Below are 24435 nucleotides of genomic sequence, written 5' to 3'. Positions count from 1 at the left end.
AACAGACTTGTTTGATATTCCTGACTCTTTCAATCCTACTAAAGTATATCTAATACTCAATCTGTAAATACTATATACATAACCACTAAATACTTGGACCACCTTTGGGGATATTACACTGAATTACTGAACTTTACACAAAGGATCTTATAACATCTATTGAAAATGGAGACAATTTTGTTTTCTTACGATCATGATTGATATAAGGAAAGACTTAAATTAAGTATTAGTGTTTAGATAAGAAATACCCACTGCCTAGGTTACGTTAACTTAATTGAATAATTTCTTGGTAGACAAATAAATGTGTAAATGTTAAGATGAAGAACAAAATGCCTTCTAAAAAATCTCAATTAACTTAGGGTGAGAATGTTAAAAATGTTAATTTGTACCAGATCAAGAGAATTAAAAAGTATTTTGAAAGTAATTTTTTTTTAATATTTTATTTATTTATTTGACAGAGAGAGACACAGCAGAGAGGGAACACAAGCAGGGGAGTGGGAGAGGGAGAAGCAGGCTTCCCGCAGAGCAGGGAGCCCGACGCGAGGCTCGATCCTAGGACCCTGGGATCATGACCCGAGCCGAAGGCAGACGCTTAACGACTGAGCCACCCAGGCGCCCCGAAAGTAATTTTTAAAGCAATTTCCACTCATGGTTAGATTTAGTTTTATTTTGTATTTTTTGGAGATTTTATTTATTTATTTAGAGAAAGAGCAAGAGCGGGGGTTGGCGGGGGAGAATCTCAGAATCTCAAGTATGCACTGAGCATGGAGCCTGACACAGGGCTTGATCTCACGACCTTGAGATCATGACCTGAGCTGAAATCAAGAGTTGGATGCTTGTATAACACAAATTATATGACTGAACCACCCAGGTGTCCCTACATTTAGCTTTAAATTTAAAATCTGAATGTTCTTTGTAGGTAGTCTCTAGATGTGTTAAATATGAGTAAGTTAAAACAAAAATATCTTAATCTTCACAAGCAATAATTCACCCACATATTACTCTTGACATCCTGGATCTAGCTTGCTTTGTCAGGTCCAATTTTTTTTTTTTTTAAAGAAAAGAAGAAAAAGAGGAATGAAAAGTCATGCTAGCAAGTGATCATAAAAGTGCCAACATCTGTGTTAAACAAGCATGTAAACACGTAAGCATTCTACTTTTTCGGCAAAGCACTATTTTAGGTGACTTTATAAATCTGCATGTGAACTAATTTTTTTTTTTTTTTACATTGAAGAGACACATATATATGGATAAATGAAAGACCATGGAAAAGATATTTGGTGAAGACTTAAAACTGAATCAGTGAGAAGTAAAATATGTCTTCTGGTATCTACAGTTATTCCTGGGTCTTTTAAAAAATGATAGAGCGTGAGAGAAAAAGGAAGATGGTGATTTTATGATGGTGATTTATGAAGTTTAAATCACCTCACTATAAACAAAAGTGTACATACCAAAAGAATGAAGAACATAAAGAACACAAATGTAGTGAAATAAATTGGTCCCAAAACTCGATTAGCTTCCTCAATCTCTGCGAAGTTGATATCACCCAAAATGATACGGAATTGAGTGAAACTATAAAAACAAAACAAAACAAAACACCACAATACAAAAACAAAGAATGTCCAGCATTGATGTAACATTCCTTAAAGATGATTTCACACTTTTGGACCTTTTATTCAGTACAGATAGCTGCCAAATAGTAGAAAATTGTCAATCCCTTTGGAAAATTCTTGCTACTTATACGACCAATTGAAAGTTCTGGAATAAAAATAACATGTTTTCATGCTATATATGTTATTTCCACTTGGTTAAAAAGAAAATATAATAATATTATTAGATGACATAAAGCAATTAGCTATAGGAATTTAACACATAATCTGGCTAAAACATGGTTAACTCTAAACTTCACAACGGTTACCCTCTTAAAAAACCTCTTAAAAAAGACTTGAAGGATAGCCAAACTTGTATGCATTCAAAGATCCAATATCCTCACATGCACTCAAAGTGGTGTTGAGTGGCCATGTCTTGCCAACTCTGGGTCTTAATCAGTAAAATCATTTCCGTTCCTGACTTCCATCAGTGACATTAATTAGCTGTCCTTCAGTACAAAGCCTTTTTAACTTCTATTATCATAATTCTCTTCTTTCCTAACTCCTTTCTAAATGGCATGGAAATCTAATACTGGTTATTATTATTTTTTTTTAGTCTTCATATCATATCTGAGAACTTTGGAAAAGACTGAAAATTCCTGTACTGATTTGAATTTCTCTTAGAATATTAGAAATATTATTTTTTCTTAGAAAATAACTCCGAGTTTAAAACATGTGGCAACAATACTGAATAAGAATGAAAATACAGGCAAACGTCTCTTAAAAGCTGCCATGTGCACTGAGTGCTAAGAAGCCCTCTGTCTTTGTAACAGTATTGCTTTACTACAGCTGTTCTACTATGTCTCATTAATCTAGAGCTGCTATCTTAAGCTTATCAGCATTATGCATTACCCTCTTTGCATCGGTGGGTCATCGCTTCTGGGAAAGATAATTAATTCTTATTTTTAAATAACTATTTTAAAATACTTGTTGATTAAATAGCAACTGTGAAGACTTCTCTATCCTTAAGAAGGCAGTGACATCTCTAATTAAATTTTTCTTTTTAATTTCATATATACTTACATACACTCTTGGAAAGTACTGAAGTCATCAACTTGAGTGCCAAAGACGAGGTAGGCCAACTGAGCATACGCTAAGAAAATAATGAAGAACATAATTGCAAAGCCAAAGAGGTCTTTGGCACACCGAGACATGGTTGTGGAGAGCTGACTCATGGTCCTGTTAAAGTTGATGAATTTGAAGAGCTGTAACAGAGGGAAGATATCAACAGATGAATGGGTGAACAAAACGTGGTAGATACGCACAATGAAATGTTATCCCAGCCTTACCAAGGAATGAAATTTTGATATAGGCCACAACATGGATGAACCCTGAAAACATTATGCTAAGTGAAATAAGCCAGACACACACACACAAAACAACTATTATATGATTGCACTAACATGGAGTAGCTAGAATATGGAAATTCATTGAGATAGACGAGGTTAACCAGGGCCTGGGGTGAGGGGGGAATTTGGAGTTAGTGTTTACCGGATGCAGAGTTCAGCTGGGATGATGAAAAAGTTCTGGAAATGCATATGGTGATTGTTGGACAACAATGTGAATGTAATTAATGTCACTGACTTGTACACTTAAAAATAGTGAAAGTTATAAATTTTATGTTATGTGTATTTTACAACAACATTTTTAGCAGAGAGAGAATAATGACTTGCTTTTTTCCCTAAACCCAGCAACTTCTATTTTCTCATTCAAAGAGTATTTGTTGAGTGCCTACCATGTGCCAGGCCCTGTTCTTGGAGCTGGGAACAGCAGAGAACAGAACAAAGCTCCTGTTCTGATGTTGCTAAAATTTTACGTGATGGTTGCAATACAGTAAAAACAGGTTCAAATCATAATTAAGAGGATTAGGGATATTCTTCCCCCAAGAAAGATTAAAATAAAAGAGGGGGGAAAAAAAGCCACAAATGAAAACTAGTGAAGAAAAACAAAAAAAAAACCCTCCAGGAAATACTTACTGCATGTTATTCACTGTCATTCATTGTTTAGCGACTATGTGCCAGGCATTATGGGAAGGGCTATGTACACTGACTCAGATCTTTGCAATGAGATTGAAATATTGGTGTCCTGCCCTCAGGAGGCAGCCAGGGCTCAGAGCCAGCAGCTGAACTCCGTTTTGTCTGACAGCAAAGCCATACTGAACATTTCTATAGGCAACACACTAAGGATGGCTGTTCAGGTTGCTCATCCCAGCCCAGACGCATGACAACCTGCATAGCTCTAGCTCAAAGTCCCGATGGAAAACCATTAGGGGGATACATCAGAAGTCAAGTCACAGTCCCTGCCCTAAAGAACTTTAATGGTTCTTTAAGTTTCGGAAGCAGAATAGTTACAAGGAAAACGCTAAATAAAACACTCAGCCTGAGGCACAAATTGAAAGGAAATCTCTAGAATTTACTCTTATACACTGTTTTGGGCCACAATAAACGTTTTTTTGAGGGTTGTTGTAATCACATTACTTAATTCCTATTGGATTTGGATTATTTATTACTATTTTATGATAAAGGTTTGGTGTGTGAGTGGTGGTTTTTCCTGACCAAGCATGTAACTAAATAAATAGCAAGAGAGATATAGGATGAGGCCTACACCCTCTGATAAATCTCAGGCCTTCCAGGTGTGAGTACCAATTCAGGAAAAAAAATAACTGTTGGTGAGTAGCTTCTAGAACAGTGCTGTTTAATAAAACTTTCTGTGACGATGGAAATGTTCTTTATTTCCACTGTCCAGTACAGTAGCCATCAGCCACATACAGACATTGAGGCCTTAAAATGTGGCTAGAGGGACAGAAAAACTGAATGTTCAATGGCATGTAATTTGATTAATTAAAATTTCAATTTCAACAGCCACCTGGGGCTGGTGGTTACCATCTGGATAGCAGAGTGACATGCGGGTAGCTGCCTCATTATTACTAAAATTTCCTGCATCTCCAGAATTGAGGCTCATTTGTATATGAAATGCCCTAACCTTTCACATACATGGAAATGTACACTATGTTTCAGAAAAGAAGGAAACAAATAATTAAGGTACTACTTGGAAGAGTATGGATCTGTCCCAACCTTAATTCTAGGTAAAGTTTCCGTATGGCCTCCACCCAGAAAAGAGGCAATCCTTCTATAGATCATTTCCAATACATCTTTCCATCCCTTCCCATCCGCACCCCTCATTCTTAGTTCCTCTTCCTTCACCTGGTCACACCATAACAGGTGAAACCCAGACCGGTCCTTGTGTTAGTGTAGCCGAGGGCCCCAGGCCCAAATGACATTGAAAAGGGCTCTTAAGTGCATTTGGTAAACAAACCTGCAGGGACAGGTCTTGCAAGAGTGCAGGTCAGGTCATAGGAAGCACCATTCACACTGAGAGGAAGGATCACAGGGGTCCTCCTAGTTTACTTACAAAATATGAAGCGGCTATGGCTGGCTATTTGAATTTGGCCACAAAAAGCAAACTCAAGTCCTCCAGCATTTTGTGTGACTCATGTTAGTAAAAAGAAGAGAAAAATATTAAAAATCCAGACCATGAAATTTGTAAATTACCTTAATCCAGACAAAAAATACGATGACAGCAGCTATATTGTTGAACTGTATTTGCCAGTATGCCAGATGCTCAAAGTTGGGGAAAGTATTTTGATCTTCTCGAAACTGTAGTAGCACCTCCACATTGGATGTTCTATATATGTTAATTCCTATAGCTACCACTGACAGCTGGAAAACAAAAGATTTATATATTATTACAGTGTTTTAGAAACATGTAACTTACCTTAAAACGACTATTTTTCCTTACCCATGTATTACTCCTAGGGCTCACCAATCTACTTATCTAAATCACTCATACAAATGACAAGTGTTGAGCACATCCATAAAACAGGTATAACAATAAACCACTTGCATTCCCTTAGCTAGGAAGAGAAATCCAGTGAGTACATGTGTATGTGTGTGCACGCATGCATGCGTACACACACACACACACACACACACACACACACAGATATGTTGCTATATTACAAAGTCAAACTCAAACAGGAATGCCTTGTTTTTCCTGCCACCCTCATTTAAATCACTTTCCACACTTTCTCAGCCTCATCTTGCTTTGTTTTTGTTTTTTTTTCAATTGCCAGCCATACATTCTTTCTACTATTCAACAAATACGAGTGGATGTCTATGTATACAGTACTGTGCCAGGGGCTACGAGGAACAAGTAGAAGTAAAATGCACAAATTCTGTTCTCAAGAAACTTATACTCTGGTTCAAGACCAGATATACACACAAAAATAACTAGTAACACAAAAACCTAGTAAGGAGTTGGCATCATACAACATAAGGTGAAGGATGAACAAGACATATCTAAAAAGAGCGCTCTTAAGAGGAAAGAAGATGCTTGGTCTTAAAAGATGGTATGGATGAGGGTCAGAGAGGGCTCAAGAAGACTTGCAGTGGGAATATATGTGAGCCAAGGGCTTCCCTCCTGCTCGTTTCTGTCCCTTAACTCATGACCATGCAACTTTTCACATCAGCTTCAGTTCTGGGCTCTAAAACCAGATCTGAGGAGAACATTGGGCCCTACTTGCATCCATCATCACTGGATTAAGGCGTAGGTGTGGAAAGTGCCAGAGGTTAACCATTACAACCTGGGCCTCCTGTGGGGTCTGAAGCCACAGCAGGTGGGTTGTCACAGGTGCTGAGACCTTTGCTGTCCATTCCCTTTCTCTTCCCATGCATGGTAGTCAAAGACCACTTCATTAGCCCTTCTTAAGATGGCTGTCCTGATCACGGCTCCAGGTGATTATCATAGCAAAGACCTGCCTGGCTACCAACCACAGCTGAAAAAGCCAACGTCACCACCTTTTCTTTGTCTGTGAAGGATTCCCAGAACAAATCTTGTATTTTTGTGCTGGTGGTGGGAATATTTTCTTTGAGTTCTCTGGAATACACTGAAAAATATGTCTCTATGTTGACTTAGTTGAGAGGGAAAGGTTGACTGACTGAACAGTAACTCTTTACCCAACTCTCACTAAGGACAATTGCTTTGTACCCAGGGTGTGGTCGTTTATACAATGTCAATATCATATCAATACACTGAATTTCCTAGAGAATTTTTCTTGAATGAGAGAAAAGAGATGAGGGAAAGAGATTTTGTAAGCACTTGAGTTATGTTCTCCTGAGTTTTCTTTGGGATTCTCATCCCCATCTACAAAAGAACTTTCCTTCCTTAATGTAAGCTTCATAAAGGCAGGGGTTTGGGTTGTTTTGTTCAGTCCTATATCCCCAGTGCTTAGAACAATGCCAGGCACATAGCAGGTGCTCAGAAAATATTTCTTGAATAAATAAATTAATCATTTTCACCCTTGAAATCTACCAATCAACAAAATTATTTGAATTCAGACTTCTTTTTAAGATTTTATTTATTTGAGCGAGTGAGAGAGTGAGAGCCAGAGAGCAAGAGCATGAGTGGGGGGAGGAGCAGAGGGAGAGGGAGAAGCAGGTTCCCCATCGAGCAGGGAGCCTGATACGGGGCTCAATCCCTGGACTCTGGGATCATAACCTGAGCTGAAGGCAGACGCTCAACCAACTGAGCCACAAGGCGTCCTGAATTTAGACTCCTTAACAGTCTTCTTTTTATCAGTAATTCTGCTAGAAAGACTGTTTAGGTCAAATAGGTTGACTAAAGCAAGCCCATAGATTTCAGAGTCTTCGTTAAAGAAACAAAAGGAAAACAGGGAAAATAATTTCAAAGTGATTCCAAGATGTTATATTTATATTTAGGGTAGAATTACTTTTCAAGTTTCAGGTGTGCCTTAGTCCGATAAAAATGCCTTTGCTTTTTTTCATGGCACTGAAGGTCCCATGGAGCATAGGGCTTATTTTGGAGGGTGAGCAGAAGGTGTGCCCTCATTTCTGCTGGGTCAGAGAAAGTTTCAAAGGAGAAGAATGATTCCAGTAGCCCTTCCTTATTCTTTACAAAAGCACACTGTCTGAATTGTTGTCTTGGCAGTACTTAGAGTTAAAAAAAAATAAGAACAATAGCACAATGAAGCAAGTTTTCAAAGAAATACTTGCAAAATGTTGTGGCTGCTGAGCCAAAGAAACTATCCTCAATTTCCATGATATCAACAGCTATTTTCTCCGAAGTGGGTACAAGGCCATTCCCTGGGGTGTGGAAATAAAATATGAAAATTTCTATCCAAGTGAAAAGAAAGTATTAGAATTCTATTTGTATTTTTTAACCCAATCTTTCAAATTCTCTGTTGTGTATGTTTTAACAAATGTACCTATTATGCCCCCCCCACACACTCACACAGAGTTTATAAATAAATGGACTATATTAGGGTGTGTTGTTAAAGTTTTCACTGATAGGTGTACATAATCCAAGAGGTTGATTGCCACTGACTATTCTTTTGCTGATAATGAAGGTATTTGGTTAAAATCCAAACAAACCTGCCATTAATGGGCATAATATCACACTCACACTCACCTTTTTACCGTTATTCTCAATGACTTAACTATAAATATATCCATATAAACTAAAAAGGCAGGGTTTGCAACCTTAGAGTTCCAAACAATAATTGTTTTCTAGAATAATTTTCAATGTATATGGACCCACACTCTTCCGTCATGCAGTTCAGAAATATTTTGAAAAATTACTTCCAGTATCCTTCCCTTTCCTGCCTCCTAAATGGTGAAATTCCTTTGTTACTGTTATTAATATACTGAGAATTTGGGGATCCACAGTTTGCCTACAGGCATTGTGTGATGTTACACAGTCATCGTGAAAGAAGGGATGCACTTCTAAATGCATCAGGGTCGAAAGGGTTCCACCCCGAATTCTATAGGGATTTTTATTTGAGGTAAAAAAAGCTCTTTCTGAATTACATATGCATGTAGCCTGAGAGGCAATGGCAGAGTGGCTAAGGTTAGCTAAGGTTACCGTGAGAACTGAACGTACGTCTGGATATGAGAGGCACTCGGAACTGTGTCTGACACACATGATTTCTAAAGCTTTAGCAATTATATTATTGATCCAGTTAATATTATTGTCATGCAGTATAGATCTATATAGTTCTTTTCAATGTCTTAAGCATTCTTTTAGTCACATATGAATAACATTTTTCTGTATTTAAAACATCTTAATATTTTCTATATTTTGCCAACTAATTGTAGTGATGATCTGATAATGACTTGATGTAAATGCTTCACGAAGCCCAAATGAACTTTTGGTTGTTATGGGCAGGGGAAGAATAATGGCCAAGAAGTAGGGTAACGGAAGAGAGAATGCTGATACGGTAATGCACCACCTACTGAGATTTCAGCAGGGGCTCTGTCAGCAGGCAATGGGCAGTGGAAAGGATGGGCTTTTAGGCACGTAACAATTAAGCTGCTCTTACATGCTTTGATGTGTAACAGGACTCAGCAAAAGATCATGCATTCTTGCTGAAGGGGGAAAAATTGGCCAAAATGCGTTTCTCCAGGGAGGCCCCTGAAAGGAAGTGATGAGGATGAGGTGGAAGGGAAACCATTTGAACAAGTGTAAAAATTATAACAGAGTCAAGGGCAGGCAGGGGGTCTACAAGGTGTCATAGTCTTGACTCTATCCTCACTGCCTTCTGATTTCTTGCACCTGATACAGAAAACCTTGATGGTCCCTCACTGGTATTTTGTCTTTTTTTTTTTTAAGATTTTATTTATTTATCTGAGAGAGAGAGAAAGAAAGAGAGAGAGAGAGAGAGACAGAGATCACAAGCAGGGGTAGAGGGAGAAGCAGGCTCCCCACTGAGCAGGGAACCCAATGCGGGGCTCCATCCCAGAAGTCCTGGGATCACGACCTAAGCCAAAGGCAGACGATTAACCAACTGAGCCACCCAGATACCCCCTCACTAGTATTTTGTACACGGAACTATTTGCAGGAAATTTTAAACTGCTACCCCAAATATTTTCAAGATGTTTCTTCTTGCTGTAACTTTACACATGTGCAGAAAAATACAAAATAATTTTTGCTAGTAGTTGAAGACAAATACCATTAACAATAACAAAAAAAGAATAAACAAAACATTCTTTTCTCCCTCATGTCTCATATGGCATGCCAAAGCCAAATATGAATTACTAAGTTACTCTTTTTTTTTTTTTATGTCTTGGAACTCTTGCTGTATCAGCACAGATGGATCGCTTTCATTTTTTTAAAAAAATTATTTATTTATTTTTAAGTAATCTCTACACCCAACGTGGGGCTCAAACTCATGACCCCGAGATCAAGAGTCACATGCACTTCCAACTGAGCCAGCCAGGTGCCCCACTAAGTTTTTCTTGTTAGTAGTGTGGCTAATTGATAGCTTATCGTAAATACCTCTCTACTTCTATATTCAGAAGGGTTACTCATGCAAAATGAGATATCGATTAGTAACACTGAAGTTGAAATAGCAGAGGAGAATGTTTAGATTCTCCTTCAGGAATATCAGAATCCACAATACTGAGGAGATAGATCAAGGACTCTAATTAACACGTTTTTATAACAGAGCAGGGAATTTGGTGTTGTTCTCAAACCTACCACAATGATCACAACATCCAGACAATTCCAGAAACTCCTGAAATAGTGTAGCTTGTGAATGCGAATTTCCAGTATCTCTTCCACCACATAGTAAAGGATAAAAAAACAAAAGATAATCTCACAGGCTGCCAGGAAGAAATCAAAAGTTGTGACATATCGGATCAGCTTTACAGGCTGAAATTGCCAAGATGGAATCACACCGCCTGTTGCTGGGAATTCAACCAATAACCTGCGTTGCAATAAGAACAATTAAAACAGTAACAACAACAACACATGGATGCAGCCAGGAAGGACATCCATCTATTCTGTCCCTGCACTAATAAGGGATTGAAACGGCAACTACAAGTGACCCCAAAGTAGTGGCAGAGTATTCTTTATCACAGCTAGTAACTACATACTTGTACAATTCTGTGCCCCCAAAAGGAACAAGGCTTCCCAAGTCCTCCTAAAGAGATTACTCCTCCTCAGTCTTCCCTTTACTTTTCCAGTATTTATCCTGCTCAAAATGCTCTATAGTTTTGTTTTGTTTAATGTAGAAGTTAATCAACAAATAAGTCTTTCTAGGACTTCTATTAAATGCAAGTAATTCAACTAGGCAATGAAGAACATAAGAAATATAACTCATGCATTCAAACATGTATGGCCTGTCGAGAAGTAGGATGTGTGTGTATGTATATATATGTGTATGTGTATATATGTATGTGTATATATACACAAACTGGGTTTCTCATTCATTCATTTGGTATCACCTAACTAGCACTGAATAATTTGCCCTAGGGGCTATTCTTGCTACCCTTCCCAGAGCCTACAGTTAATAGGTGTTCAGTAAATGTCTGACAGTCTAAAACAGTAACATATATTTTTTTACATTCACACTGATGGCACTGATGTTTAGTGTTTTAGCGTAAGTGAAGTGAGGATGCTTCTTGCCTAACTCCCATTTCATAGGTGTCACGGTGAGAAAATTAAATGATTCGTTTAATGGTACAACTTTCCTATCAAACTAGTAATAGAATACCTAGCTCCTTAACTTTAAGACTTTTAAGAAACCTTCAGTCAACTATTAGGTATAACAATCTGTCCCTTTCCAGGATCGGTAGCCACACCTAGAGCCTGAGTGTCTAGGACTCAAGCAAGAGCAATAATCAGGTCCAGGCAGAAACTATGGCAAATTAGAATTGGCCAAAGAAGAGTGAAAATTCTTCCTTCCTGTTCACTGTCAATCTCCTGTTTTTTGTTTGTTTTTTGTTTTCTTCCCACTCGATGTGTTGGAGAGTATGGGTAAGAACCAAAAACCCAGGAGAGCAATACTGAAATGAGGCGCCTCGTCAAAGCTTCAGTGTGAACTTGGAAGGGCAGAAAGTAGCCTCTGTGCTCTACGTGTTAAAAGTCTCTCTGTCCTGCTCTGGCCCTGCATCTGTCAACCCTCCAGAAACGTAGACAGCAGCATAGAGAAATGAAATAATCGCCTTGACAATATTCACTCGTAAAGTATGGGGAGGAAGTAAAAGACATGCTCAAGGCCTTCTACAGATACTCCCTTCAATGTCAATCAGAGTTGAGCGCCTGTATTTATCCCCTCTCTATCCACGCTGAAATCATTAGGAAAAGTTCAATAATAACTGCAATCGATTTTCATTCATTTCTAGTAATAATTCCTTTGATTCATGTGATATTATTTCCTTCAAAAGTTGTTAAATACATGGTCTGGAAGAATCTAACTGGCCATGTAAAGCTGACATGCACTGAGCCTCAAAAACGATCACAAAATGAGGATATTATGAGAATTTATCTCTCTTATTTGGCTGGTAAGTATATATGCAAGTAATTCATGCCCAGTGATGCCTGGGTGTTGCTGACATGTTCACCAGGAGGATTAAAGGGGGTGAACTCTGGATCCCCCTTGCCTTGTTTTACTTTTTCTTTTTTATAGTACATATTACCTTCTAATATACTATTTAATTAATTTGTTTCTTTCACTTATTGTTTATCGTCTATCATCTGTCTCCTCCTGGTTGACTGCAAGCTCTGCAAGAGCAAGGATCTTTATTTTATTCACTTATGTCCCAAGAGCCAAGAACAGTGCCTGGTACATATTAAGTGTCCAATAAATGTTTGCTGAATAAATGAATGTATGAACAAAACGCCCCAAACAAGCCCACAGGATTTTTGTCATTTTTCTCCCTGCTAACCAAGTGATCATGATGGCAATGTCACAGGATCTCAGAAGGAACTTTATGTGCCTTTGGTGAATCTTGTGTGTAAGCAGATGCCTAGGTATTCTCCTGAACCCAGGCATAGCCCCTGACTGCCGTGCTTGTGTTCTTAAATAGCATGGGCCTCATCTGAGAGTGGGAAACTCAGGGAAATGAGTCAAGATTTGATGGCCAGAGGCCTTGGTAACAGAGCATATAGCACTGATCATTGTTATAATGAGTAAGAATAGATGTTAGCAAAATACGGTGCTTTTTCTGGGAAGGTTCCAGCTTTGGGATAAACTTGGACCAGACTTAAGTTTCTTCCCAACTCATAATATTCTAGGATCCTAACTCCCTTTCACCAAATATACTTATCCCATTAAGCCTTTGGTTTTCACCCTTCCCTTGCTATCGGCTCTGATCCTCGGCACTCTCTTTTAGCCAACTGCAGCAATGGTCTCCTGGTCTCTCTCAAGACTAGGATGTACCTACAAATACACAGACATGGGAGGGATCAGTGCCCTTGGTACACACCTGATCACACAGAACAGGTTAATGTTGGCGTTGTATACTGAAAAGTCAATAAAAGTTGCCCTGGTTCCTCGGTCCAGCCAGCCATTTTTCTTGAGGCTAGCAACCTGAGCAGCTGTCTCCTCTCTTGTTCTTGACAAATCCAGGTAATAGCCAGCTCCACTATAGGTTGCAATCATTCCCCAGTGGCTACTCCCATTCAAGTCTTTTTCACTTGTGTAGATCCAACTAATTAAAAAACAAAATGAGAAAACAAACAGATAAAATCAGTGGAACTCTTATGGCAAATACAAAGGCAGTTGGTTCCTGGTAAGACAGAGTATGTAATAAATCAATTTAAGTCTTATCAAGCTGGGTAATGTGCTTGGTGTGGTGCTTCGTGTTTTCTTATTTAATTCTCATATACTTATTATCCCCATTTTAGGAACGAGGGCCCTGAAGCTTAGTGAGGTCAACTCAGTCTCAAAGCTTTTGAGGTTACTGTCAGGAACCTACACCAGGACTGCCTGTCTCTAGAATCTGTGCTATTAGCCCTTAGTTTATACGGTTGCCTTCCCTGGGTAACTATACTCAGCGGCTAGATGACTCAAGGCTCTCAAGAGAAAACTGCAGCTAAGAGGTACAAGTTCATCAAGTACCACTGTCGGCAACTGAACTAAACAAGACTCCACAGGGCATCTGGGAATTAATTAATTGATTAATTAACTTGAGAGGGGGGAGAGACAGACAGTGGGGGGGAGCAGAGGGAGAGGGAGAGAGAGCGAAAGGGAAAAAATCTTAAGCAGGCTCCATGACTAGTGCAGATCCCAACGTGGGGCTCGATCTCAGGACCTTGAGATCATGACCTGAGCCGAAATCAAGAGTTTGACACTAACTGACTGAGCCACCCAGGCACCTCAGGGCATTTGGGAATTTAATCCACAAATACTGACAGAGGTTCTCTTAGGAACCAGATGCCTCTTTGGCATTAATTAGGATATAAAGATATAAAGGGAAAGAACCAAGTTCCTTTCCTTCTCTAATTTACAGTAAATAGGGAGAGAAGAGTCATGAAACAATTAAAATACAAGGTAGATGGATGATATCCAATGGAGAAGTAAGAGAAATTTCTCAGGCAGATCAGAGGAAAGCTATCCTCATCCAGGGGTCCAGTGACAGGGAAGGTGCATCCGAGAAAGCTTCTGGAAGAAGCCGCAGTGGACCCGGGCTGTGAAAGGTAAATAGGATTCAGGCAGGCACCAGTGGATGCGAAGGGCATTTTCAAGCCTGGGCCTGGCGGGGCCGGAGAAGTACAAGGCACCCAGCTAGCCGCTGAGTTCAGCTCACATATGATCAAGAAAGAAGGCTGAAAGGTAGACTGTGATCAGATTGCGAAGAGCAAGCAGGAAGGGGTCACTGAGGGAAGGTTTCTGAGAGGCATGGAACAGGGTTCCTCTGGTGGCTGCAGGAAAGACTGGAGTGGTGAGAACAGGAGCCTCACATGTAGAAAAAAGTGGCCACAGCGGGTCCGAGACCGCCTTTCCTTAGGAAGGCCTGCTTGCAAGGTCGCAAGGTTGCGCCTTGGCTGCCATCTGGAACTTGACTGCTAAATAGCTCCCTACGCTGATATAAAACTTGTCTGGCTGCTTCTCTCTCTCCCTCTGCCTCACCTCCCCCCACCCCCACCCCCTCAGCCCTGCTCACATGTGCCTACTCTCAAATAAATAACATCTTTAAAAAAAAACCCAACAAAAATGTTGTGTGACTGGGAAGAGTGGCTGTCTGTACAAACACGTGGCTTATGCCCAACACCTGCTTTCCTTCTGGACTGACTACCTTGGGCACTGAGTCTCTAACGAGCCTCTCTGACAGACAACATTTCATACATGTTGTTATGGTCTGTTACAGGTTGTAGCCTGTCATGGGGCCTGTGTGACTCCCACTGGGAGAGCACTTTTGGGAGCCTGCATTTTTTTTTTCCTCCAAACTCTACCCCATGTGCCTGTACCCTCTGCTGCATCTGCTTTTATCCTTCCGTTGCATTGAAGCTTAGCCATGAACACGACTGGGTTACGAATCTTGTGAATCCTTCCAGAACATCACTGAACCTGGGAGTGGCCCTGTGGGCTCTGACACAGCTCAGTTAGCAGTGCCTGCAATAACCCAGAGGTGATGATGAGGCCTGAACCAGAGCAATGATAGGAAGACAGGAAGACAGACAGGAAGGATGGACAGAGGACATTGCAGTGACTGTCAGCAGAACGTGGCCTCTGGTTTGGAAGTTGGAGTGAGGGAGAACGGACATCTGAAAAATGACTGGAGACTCTTTTTGGATAATGCAAAGGAGCTGGTAGGACACAGGTAGGATCTGGATTTGTTTTTTGTTTCCTATCACTAAAACATAAGCTCTGTGAAGACAGTGGATTTGTTTCTATTTTGTTTCCTGCTGCTTTGTTACCCCAGCCAGCACCAAGGGTGTTTCTAGAAGAGGGAGACTTCACTGAGAAAATGCTGGCACATGTTAACACTCTGTATATTTGTTGAAGAAATGATAAATTATTAAGCAGACATGAGAGAGGAAGCCACTGGAATGCCAAGGGAAAGAATGTAAAGAAAGAAAAGCTAGAGACCTGAATATAGAACCTAGGAATAAGAGAGAAGTGGGAGTTAAGAGGAAGATTACAGAATGAAGGGAACCCCAAGTTTAGTGTCTCTCTCAGAAGTCAAAAGAATGAGCAATCAACACAGCTGGGTTCTGCAGAGGTTGAATGGGATGAAGATCAAGAATTGGTCATTGGGTTGGCAAACTCAACAAATCCACTGGTGGCTTCCAAGAGAGACGTCAGAAGCACAGGGCTTAAGCTTTAAGGGGTGAATTAATGGTAAGGGAATGGAAGTGGCAAGCGAAGGCTAATCTTTCCTAAAGCTTGTGGAGTTCAAGGGAAGGAGAAATGGGAGTAACTTGAGAATAGGGCAGCATCAGGGAGTGGTTTAGTTACATGGCGGTCCATCCCATAGTGGAAATCACCCATTCATCCATGCCTGTGGTTGGTCTTTACTGAGCAGCTTTACATACCATGTATGGTATGTAAACGGAGATGACATGTATTTCAGGTTGTTTTGTGAAAGCAGATGAGATAATGCATGAAATCACTTCTTAAATACCATCTGGTAGTGGCTGCATCCACTTCTCTTATTAATGATATGAGATAGAGTAAAATATTAAACCAGGTACTACAGTTTAAGGGCATGTTTATGCTGTGCAGGAACTAGAAAAAGGAGTAGAGCAAAATCATCATCAAAGCCAGACAAAATGTCTTTTGGGATGATTCAATCCCTTTATGCTAAATCTTCTGATCTTTACCTAGTGTGTTCCTTATGGACCCTGGTACTAAGTAAGGTATGCACTGGATGACAGACAAAGAATCTGATCATGGGAAGGCTGTCTGCCCCCACTATATATTAACAAATCTGGAGTCTGGGTGTCTCAGTTCAAGACAGGGATCTAGATGAACTGACAATTAGCTTAGTAAAGTCTAGAAGACAATTCTAACCATAGTGACTCACCCAGGGGCAGTGACCCTAAGAGGCCCACCTTGGGACAGCTTGAGAACTCTTCTTACTTCTTTATAATAACTACAGTAATTCTAAAAGTAATGATTATCCTCCCCCCCCTTTTTTTTTTAAGATTTTATTTATTTATTTGACAGAGAGAGAAAGCACGAGCAGGGGGAGTGGGAGAGGGAGAAGCAGGCTCCCCACCAGGGAGGGAGCCCGATGCAGGACTCCATCCCAGGACCCTGGGATCATGACCTGAGCTGAAGGCAGACGCTTAACGACGGAGCCACCCAGGCGCCCGACTATCCTCCCTTAATACATAGGATGTTTTAAGTATAGTTACGAAAGAACACCAAAAATCCCTGCAAATATGCACATGGACAATAACATACTCAAAATCATAAACCCACACTTGAGAGGACAGTCTTTAAAGCAGACATGAAACTGCCTCACAAGCTTATTACACACTTTAAATACCTGTACTTTGAACCAAAATGTATTTGTAAATGCTAGTAAAATGAGAATTTCTTTTTTTTTTTTTAAAGATTTTTTATTTATTTATTTGAGAGAGAGAATGAGATAGAGAGACAGCATGAGAGGGGAGAGGGTCAGAGGGAGAAGCAGACTCCCTGCCGAGCAGGGAGCCCGATGCGGGACCCGATCCCGGGACTCCAGGATCATGACCTGAGCTGAAGGCAGTCGCTTAACCAACTGAGCCACCCAGGTGCCCTAAAATGAGAATTTCTGTACCAGAATAGTTCTCAGTAACAACCTAGAGAATGATGTCACTGGATCTAGAAAAAAAGGATCCAGCCATCTTCAAAAAAACCTCCAAAGGCCCAGGTCACTACTTTCTGGTGGGCCATGTGATCAATAATTTAGCCTTTTGAAAAATATGTATGCAGAAGCTGAAGGGGGTAAAAAGTAGAAAAAACTTGAGAGACCAAAGGCCAATTTGGCCACGGTCTTAACTCTAAGCACTGAAGATTCATTTAAAGCATCTTTTCCTTGGTTAAGGGGTTAGAGGATGAATGAATGAATGAGTGAATGAGAAGTCAGGGCACGCATGGCCAATGGAGGCACAGACACTTACGCAGTTCCATTTCTTGGACCGAAAGGAGCTCTGTCTTCACTACTGACTGAGTAGACATCATAGCATTCTTTAATCTCATCTCTCAAGTCCTGGGGGATAGAACAGGATCCATTTCTGACTTTGAGTTGCCGGATACGTGGCACCCCTAACAGGAGGTTCTCGTAGTAGATGAAGCTTCGGTTGTCAGCTTCGGTTCTGTTGCTGGGCTGTGTCTTCCAGTACAGCCCATCCAATAAGGCACCTTCTGTGAACTGAAAGCAAAGGAAACATTTTTTAAAAAATTTTTGAAAAGCCCCAAGCTTAGTTTAGTAGCTGCTTTGCTCTTTCCTGGAATGTTTGCATGACCAACAGTTTGGCAACTCTGTAAACATGATAGAGTAACAAGGGTGGGTTTTGCTGTCAGAAAGATTTGGGTTGGATCTTGCTCCGTCACCTGTTCGCTGTGAGGCCTTGAGCAGGATCCAACTTTGAGCCAAGGTTCCTGCACCTATAATATCCATCCTTTGCATGGCTGCTACCCTGGTACCCAGTGGGTCCTTAATAAATGGCAACTCTGATTTTTGGCCTAGGACTAAAGGTCAGGGGTGTGGTTCACGTAAATCCACAACCATGATCAATTTTACTTTCCCTTTTTGAAACAGCATCCCACATAAATCATGGTTCCAAACTTGTTTGGAGAGGGAACATCTAGTTTTGATTACCAGTCTGCCATCTGGTGGATCTTTTAAGTGTCTGGATTATTTTGGCATATGGTGAACTCTGTAACTGACCCCACCCCTGCCACTGCCCCTGCTTTTAGAGATTGGCATTCATTACCACGGAATTGTGTATATGGGAGCAGTCTCTCACTAGTTTGCCTATAGGGAAGAAGAAGCTGTTTCTCAGTGTCAGCTTATTAGACAATCAGTAGAGATGGACTGATTTGCTCTGTTGAGGAGGGGAGAGATTCCTACTTTACAAGCATGGTTTTGGATGCCAAGTATTTTTAGGCATGAATATTAATGGGTTCATATGGTCCAGCTTCCTCTATCTTTACAACCACCAACTCTGACCCCGGGGTTTAATAAGAGTTTTAGAAAGCAGCTCCGCAGGAAGAAACAAGTCTTTCCTCTCCGGTTTCCCTTTCAGTTTTCTTAGGTTCTGAGCACCATACCTCCCAGATCAGTTTAACATTTCTCCTATGGTATCACTCATAGCTTATCCTCAGTTACTATGTTGGCTTTTGTGACAATCTGGGAAGGGGCTGGGTTGAATTTTACATTAGAGATCTCTGAAAGAATGTGCCTGCCTTGTATCAGGCGCTGCTCTAGGGCACGTGCCATCATTAACAAAGAGACAAAAGACAAAAAAACAAAGCAAGACAAAACAACCAAATCTTGCCCTTATGGGCCATATATATCCTAGGAGATACTCAACAGACATTCAATGAATCATGAATGACTGAGTGAATTATAGACAAGGGTGAGGAAGTGTTTGTCAGGCTAGAAACAAGTCCATTTTTCTTACTCCCTAACCGTGTGTAAGCATGCTGATTCTTCGTCTCATCTGCCACCCGGGTGTAATATTTGTTAGCCCTTACCTCATATGATTACTATGGGATTAAAAAAGGGAAGGTATGAAACACTCTGCACAGTGCAAGGCACATACAAGGTTCTCAATAGAACCATAACTTCTAACAACTCACCATAGCCTACACCTCATACAGTGTCAAGCACAAAGTGGATCCTATAGATACCGCTGACTTGAATTTATGAAACCAAATGAACAATTTCCAATGGTAAAGAGGTACTTTGAAAGTCATTTGCAATACCTTCCAGAAGTCTTCCACTGAAGAAAGAGTTTTAAAGTTTGTTTTCTCTGTTTTGGACACTGGGGTGTCTAGGAAGAGTTGTGACATTATCCGGGTATAGTAGTACACACTGGAACTCATCATCCCATAGGTCACTGGAACACAGAGAAAGCCACATGAACCTCGTGGGGGAACCCATGCACTCATTCACACACTCCCAGTGGATGGGCAGGTAGCCACAAACATTCTTTACCATTCTTCTAAGATCTCTCCCTAGCTCTTGGGCCTATAAAAGAAATAAATTCACATTGGCTTATGTGAACCCAAACTGGCTTACTACAGAGTATCAAGTGAAGATCAAGCGCCTTTACTTGACATCGGGGACATGCCTATTTAACCTAACCCCCCTCCCGCCATCAGCCCCTCCACACAGTGAGGCCGCTCCTGGATTAGTCCCTCCAAGCAGTGAGGCTGCTCGGCACAGGCCCCTACAGAGGCCAGGCCGCACTCCCTGTCCTGTGGCTGGGCACGCGCTGTCACTCTCCGTACGATAACATGGGCAGGCCATTCTCTCTTCCATATCAGTTCTCCATTCTTCTCTGCTCTGCACCATGAGGCCGACTTCTACAGACTGTACCACATGGGCTCCCTTGCCCTTTGATTTCCCATGCATTTGGCCCAGGGGAGGCTGAACAGGAAATCTGGGGGCCTGAGGAAAGAGAGGTTCGGTTTGCTCCCACCACCCTTACTCCATTCCTTCACCACCTGGATGCAGCTTGGCAGGGCACCCTCTAACCTTGGCCATAGCTGCTGGGAGAATCTCCCTTCCCACAGCCACACTGGGTTGATGCCATGCCATTCCCTCCCCTTGTCCCCTCAGGTCCGGAGGTGGCATCTGTTCCGGGGGCCTCACTCCCCTTGCGGGTTCCCATAACCCTCCCCACTTGTGGAAATAGGCCCTTCATTAAATGTTCTTTAAAGTTTGAGTTTTGAGTTTTCCATCTCTTTCCTTCCAGAATGCACCCATCTGCCTCCCATTTACCTGTCAAATCTTCTAGGGAATCCTCTAAACCCAAGCTACAACCCTCCCATGAAGATTTGCTGATTATATCAGCCCATTCTGAATGGTCTTAGAGGGAGCTGGGAAGATAATTTATAGGCTTAGTAGGTTATAGGAGATGAGAGGTTGAATCTTGGCCATGCCTGCTACTTACAATGTGACCTGTGCAAGTTGCTCAAACTTTTTCTTTTCTTTTTTTTAAGTTGGGGCTGGAACTCACAACCCTGAGATCAAGACCTGATCTGAAATCAAGAGTCAGATGCTTAAGTGACTGAGCCACCCAGGTGCCCCAAGCTGCTTAAACTTTTTTAGCTTCAGTTTCCTTTTCTGTAGGATGGGAATAATTAGCTATCCCATAGAAGTCTTTGGTGCTTACATAAAAATAGTAACTAGGGGTGCCTGGGTGGCTGAGTTGGTTAAGCATCCGCCTTTGGCTCAGGTCATGATCCTGGGGTCCTGGGATCGAGTCCCACATTGGGCTCCTTGCTCAGCGGGGAGTCTGCTTCTCCCTCTCCCTGCCGCTCCCCCTGCTTGTGCACGCTCTCTCTGTCTCTGACAAATAAATAAATATTTAAAAAAAACAGTAACTAAAAATTACCCAGTACAGTGGCTGAAACTTAAATGCCCAATAATGATGTTCTTCCTCCTTAATCGACTTGCTATAACAAATCTATTAAAAATTTCAGTACTTAATGAGAGCTGTCTTACACTGGACTCTAATGATTGCATGTGCAATACGCTATAATTCTTACAACTGACAAAAAGCTTCAAGGGGAAACACTTCTCTTTTTTTTTAAGATTTTATTTATTTGACCGAGGGAGACACAGTGAAAGAGGGAACGCAAGTAGGGGGAATGGGAGAGGGAGAAGCAGGCTTCCCGTGGAGCAGCGAGCCGGATGCGGGGCTCGATCCCAGGACCAGTCCTGGGATCATGACCTGAGCCGAAGGCAGACGCTTAACAACTGAGCCAGCCAGGTGCCCCTCTTTTATACTTCTTTTGACTACAGAAGTTTTTCACTTCTTTTAGTCATGGTTCTCAATATCCAGCAGGTGATTAATACTCAGCTGACTCTAATAATCTTCAGGCATCACAAAATGCATTTAAAACCTGGTATTAAATGATTTGGGGATTAAGTGCTATTTAGTAAAATCTCGTCCTCATATAGCTCCCTTCCCCACCTGAGCAGCATAGAAAATTAAGATTAGTTAAAAAGAGGAGTATATAATGACTTTGTTTCAGAGGTACAGGTCTGTGATTCAACAGTCTTACACAATTCACAGCGCTCACCATAGCACATACCCTCCCCAATGTCTATCACCCAGCCACCCCATCCCTGCCACCCCCCACCACTCCAGAAACCCTCAGTGTGTTTCCTGAGATTAAGAATTCCTCATATCAGTGAGATCATATGATACATGTTAAAAAAAAAAAGAAGATAGAAGGAAGGGAAAGATGAAGGGGGGGAAATCAGAGGGAGGGACAAACCATGAGAGACTATGGACTCTGAGAAACAAACTGAGGGTTCTAGAAGGGAGGGGGGTGGGGGGATGCGTTGGCCTGGTGATGGGTATTAAAGGGGGCACGTACTGAATGGGGCACCGGGTGTTATACGCAAACAATGAATCATGGAACACTACATCAAAAACTAATGATGTAATGCATGGTGATTAACATAATAAAAAAATTTTTCATAAATGTACAATAAAAGTGAATTTTTTCATAGGGCATTCAGTACTTGTTTGGTCCCACAATTAGTCCTTACAACAATTCTGTTAATTAGATACTACTAACCTCAAAACAAGTACTTCTAATCTTCAGTTTAATGACCAAGCATTATTTAGCATCTATTTTCTGAGAAGCTGTCTGCTAAATACCAACTCTGTGAGGGGCAAGGAACAAAACACTTGATAGTATTCCAGTATAGCGGGCCATGGCTTAAAATGAATACAACACTTTTTTCTATTGATCCTTCCTACTCCAGTATTGTCTTGACTTTTGCACAGCCACAGATATTGAAATAAACTGTTAAAGATTAAAAAAAAAAGAGTAGATAACAGTGATTCAAACACAAGTGTGTTTTAAAGTCCACCTCAAGCAGTCAATGGATCAATAAATACACAGAGTTACGAGGCTTATGTGCTCTATCTGGAGGGGAAGGAACATTTTTCCCATCCCCTTAGTTAGGCTCCCTCACCTGTCCTCTACGACCCACAAATTAGCATAAGAAATTCCTCTTCAAGTGTTACATGACCTGCCACCTCTCAAAACTATATTGGGCCAGAGTTAAGGGTTTAGACTTTTAATCCATTCATATTTATGGGACAAAGTGCTTATGAAGACAAGCAAGGTGTGATCTCTGTCAAGAAGAAAAGCCAGTAAGTTTCCCTGAGAACAGCACTGCCCACTCAACTCCTACAGAGGAATGGACAAGGTACTATGAGCTCTAGGAAAGCTTTCTGTGGATCCAGAGACAGCTGAGGAAACAAAGCTGATACGATGCTAGAGGAGTAGTGAAGGGGTCCCCAGAACCTAATAAATAATTATGAAGCTGGTTTTTTCAATTAACTTGAAATTAGAATTTGCTCTGGATTAATTAATATAGATCATTCTAAATTTTTCACCTGTGGGTTTTTTTTTTGTTTAAAAAGAATTATAACAAATGATTTAAATGTTTTGATTTATAAATATGCTAGTTCTATATGCATACATATAAAAATTTTAGCCACTGATTAAAAATTTAACTCTTAAACAAACCATGAGAGACTCTGGACTTCAGGAAACAAACTGAGGGTTACAGAAGATGGGTATTAAGGAGGGCACGTGTTGTGATGAGCACTGGGTATTATACACAGCTAAAGAATCGATGAACGATACATCAAAAACTAATGATGTACTATATGTTGGTTAATTGAACATAATAAAAAAATAAAATAAGATAAATTGTAACTCTTTTGTTTTCCTATATTTTTAATATCGATTGCTTTTGAAATTCTCAGGACCTGTATGAAATTTCATGGCTTCACTAAAAGGGAAGTGATGCATTCCCTTAGCTATTTAGCACCATCTGTTGGACATCCAGAGAAACAACGTCATCTAGCTTTAAAGGGATGATTATTCTAACACATTCAATCAGCAAATATTAACTCAGTCCCTCCCTTGGGCCAGGCCCTGGGCTAGTCCATGGGATATCTTTGAGTGGTAGCTCCTTACACTCCCGGAATCACCTACACCATGAGTCCACCTAGGTTGTAGCTAAAGGACCCCTGGGATTTGGAAGCAGAATGATTTGGGTTTGAGTTTCAGCTTTGCTTCACCTAGAATGTCTGCCTCCGTGGTCATGATAGTGGGTCTTGGTGTCTTGGGATCTCAGACAAATACTTATCTGAGCTTGAGTTTCATCAACAAGAAAGTGGGTATAATAACATCTAGAGCGGGATGCCTGGGTGGCTCAGTCGGTTAAGCAGCTGCCTTCGGCTCAGGTCATGATCCCAGGGTCCTGGGATTGAGTCCTGCATTGCATCGGGCTCTTTGCTCAGCAGGGAGCCTGCTTCTCCCTCTGCCTCTGCTGTTCCCCCTACTTATGTGCTCTCTCTCTGACAAATAAATAAATAAATGAAATCTTAAAAATAACATCTAGGGCTTCTGCATAGTTCAGTGGGAGAAATGTATGTGAAGACATTCTGCACGATGTCAAATGCAATAGAAATACAAGACTGTATATCATCATTTTCTCTTCAGTCCCTGATGGAGAAAGCCCACTTGGAAGGTAGCATTCATTCTTTAAATGAGCTGAATCATAAAGAAAAAAACTACAGGATTAAATAGATAACCTTAAATGAGGAACAGAAAGGAGAATGTTAAAAAATATGAGGTAAAGGACAGGTATACGTCTGTGTATATATTTCTTCTACTATATAGTCCTTGTCTTAACTTCCAAGTTCCCTTTTCCACAAAATAAGCCAGAACAAAAAATATTATCACAGCATCACCAACTAATCAGCATGAAATATATATAAAGCTATC

The 24435-nt window shown here is 40.8% G+C and overlaps 1 protein-coding gene across 2 annotated transcripts in view; it reads right to left on the bottom strand.

Annotated features, from left to right (window-relative positions):
- The window catches only part of PKD2 (polycystin 2, transient receptor potential cation channel), a 56621-nt gene that overhangs the window by 15718 nt on the left and 16468 nt on the right, over positions 1-24435 (bottom strand). For both annotated transcript variants that reach the window (XM_027597992.2, XM_027597990.2), the window contains exons 3-9: positions 19372-19505; positions 17562-17812; positions 12935-13159; positions 10203-10431; positions 5201-5368; positions 2673-2854; positions 1452-1572 (exon numbers count right to left, since the gene is read on the bottom strand). In XM_027597992.2, the coding sequence (XP_027453793.1) occupies positions 1452-1572; positions 2673-2854; positions 5201-5368; positions 10203-10431; positions 12935-13159; positions 17562-17812; positions 19372-19505 (1310 nt within the window). The remainder of the gene's footprint in view (positions 1-1451; positions 1573-2672; positions 2855-5200; positions 5369-10202; positions 10432-12934; positions 13160-17561; positions 17813-19371; positions 19506-24435) is intronic.

This window comes from Zalophus californianus, chromosome 2 (assembly GCF_009762305.2).
Source record: "Zalophus californianus isolate mZalCal1 chromosome 2, mZalCal1.pri.v2, whole genome shotgun sequence".
Taxonomy (NCBI): domain Eukaryota; kingdom Metazoa; phylum Chordata; class Mammalia; order Carnivora; family Otariidae; genus Zalophus; species Zalophus californianus.
The sequence above is the reverse complement of the archived record's forward strand: the minus strand, read 5'-3'. Positions and strand labels throughout refer to the sequence as shown.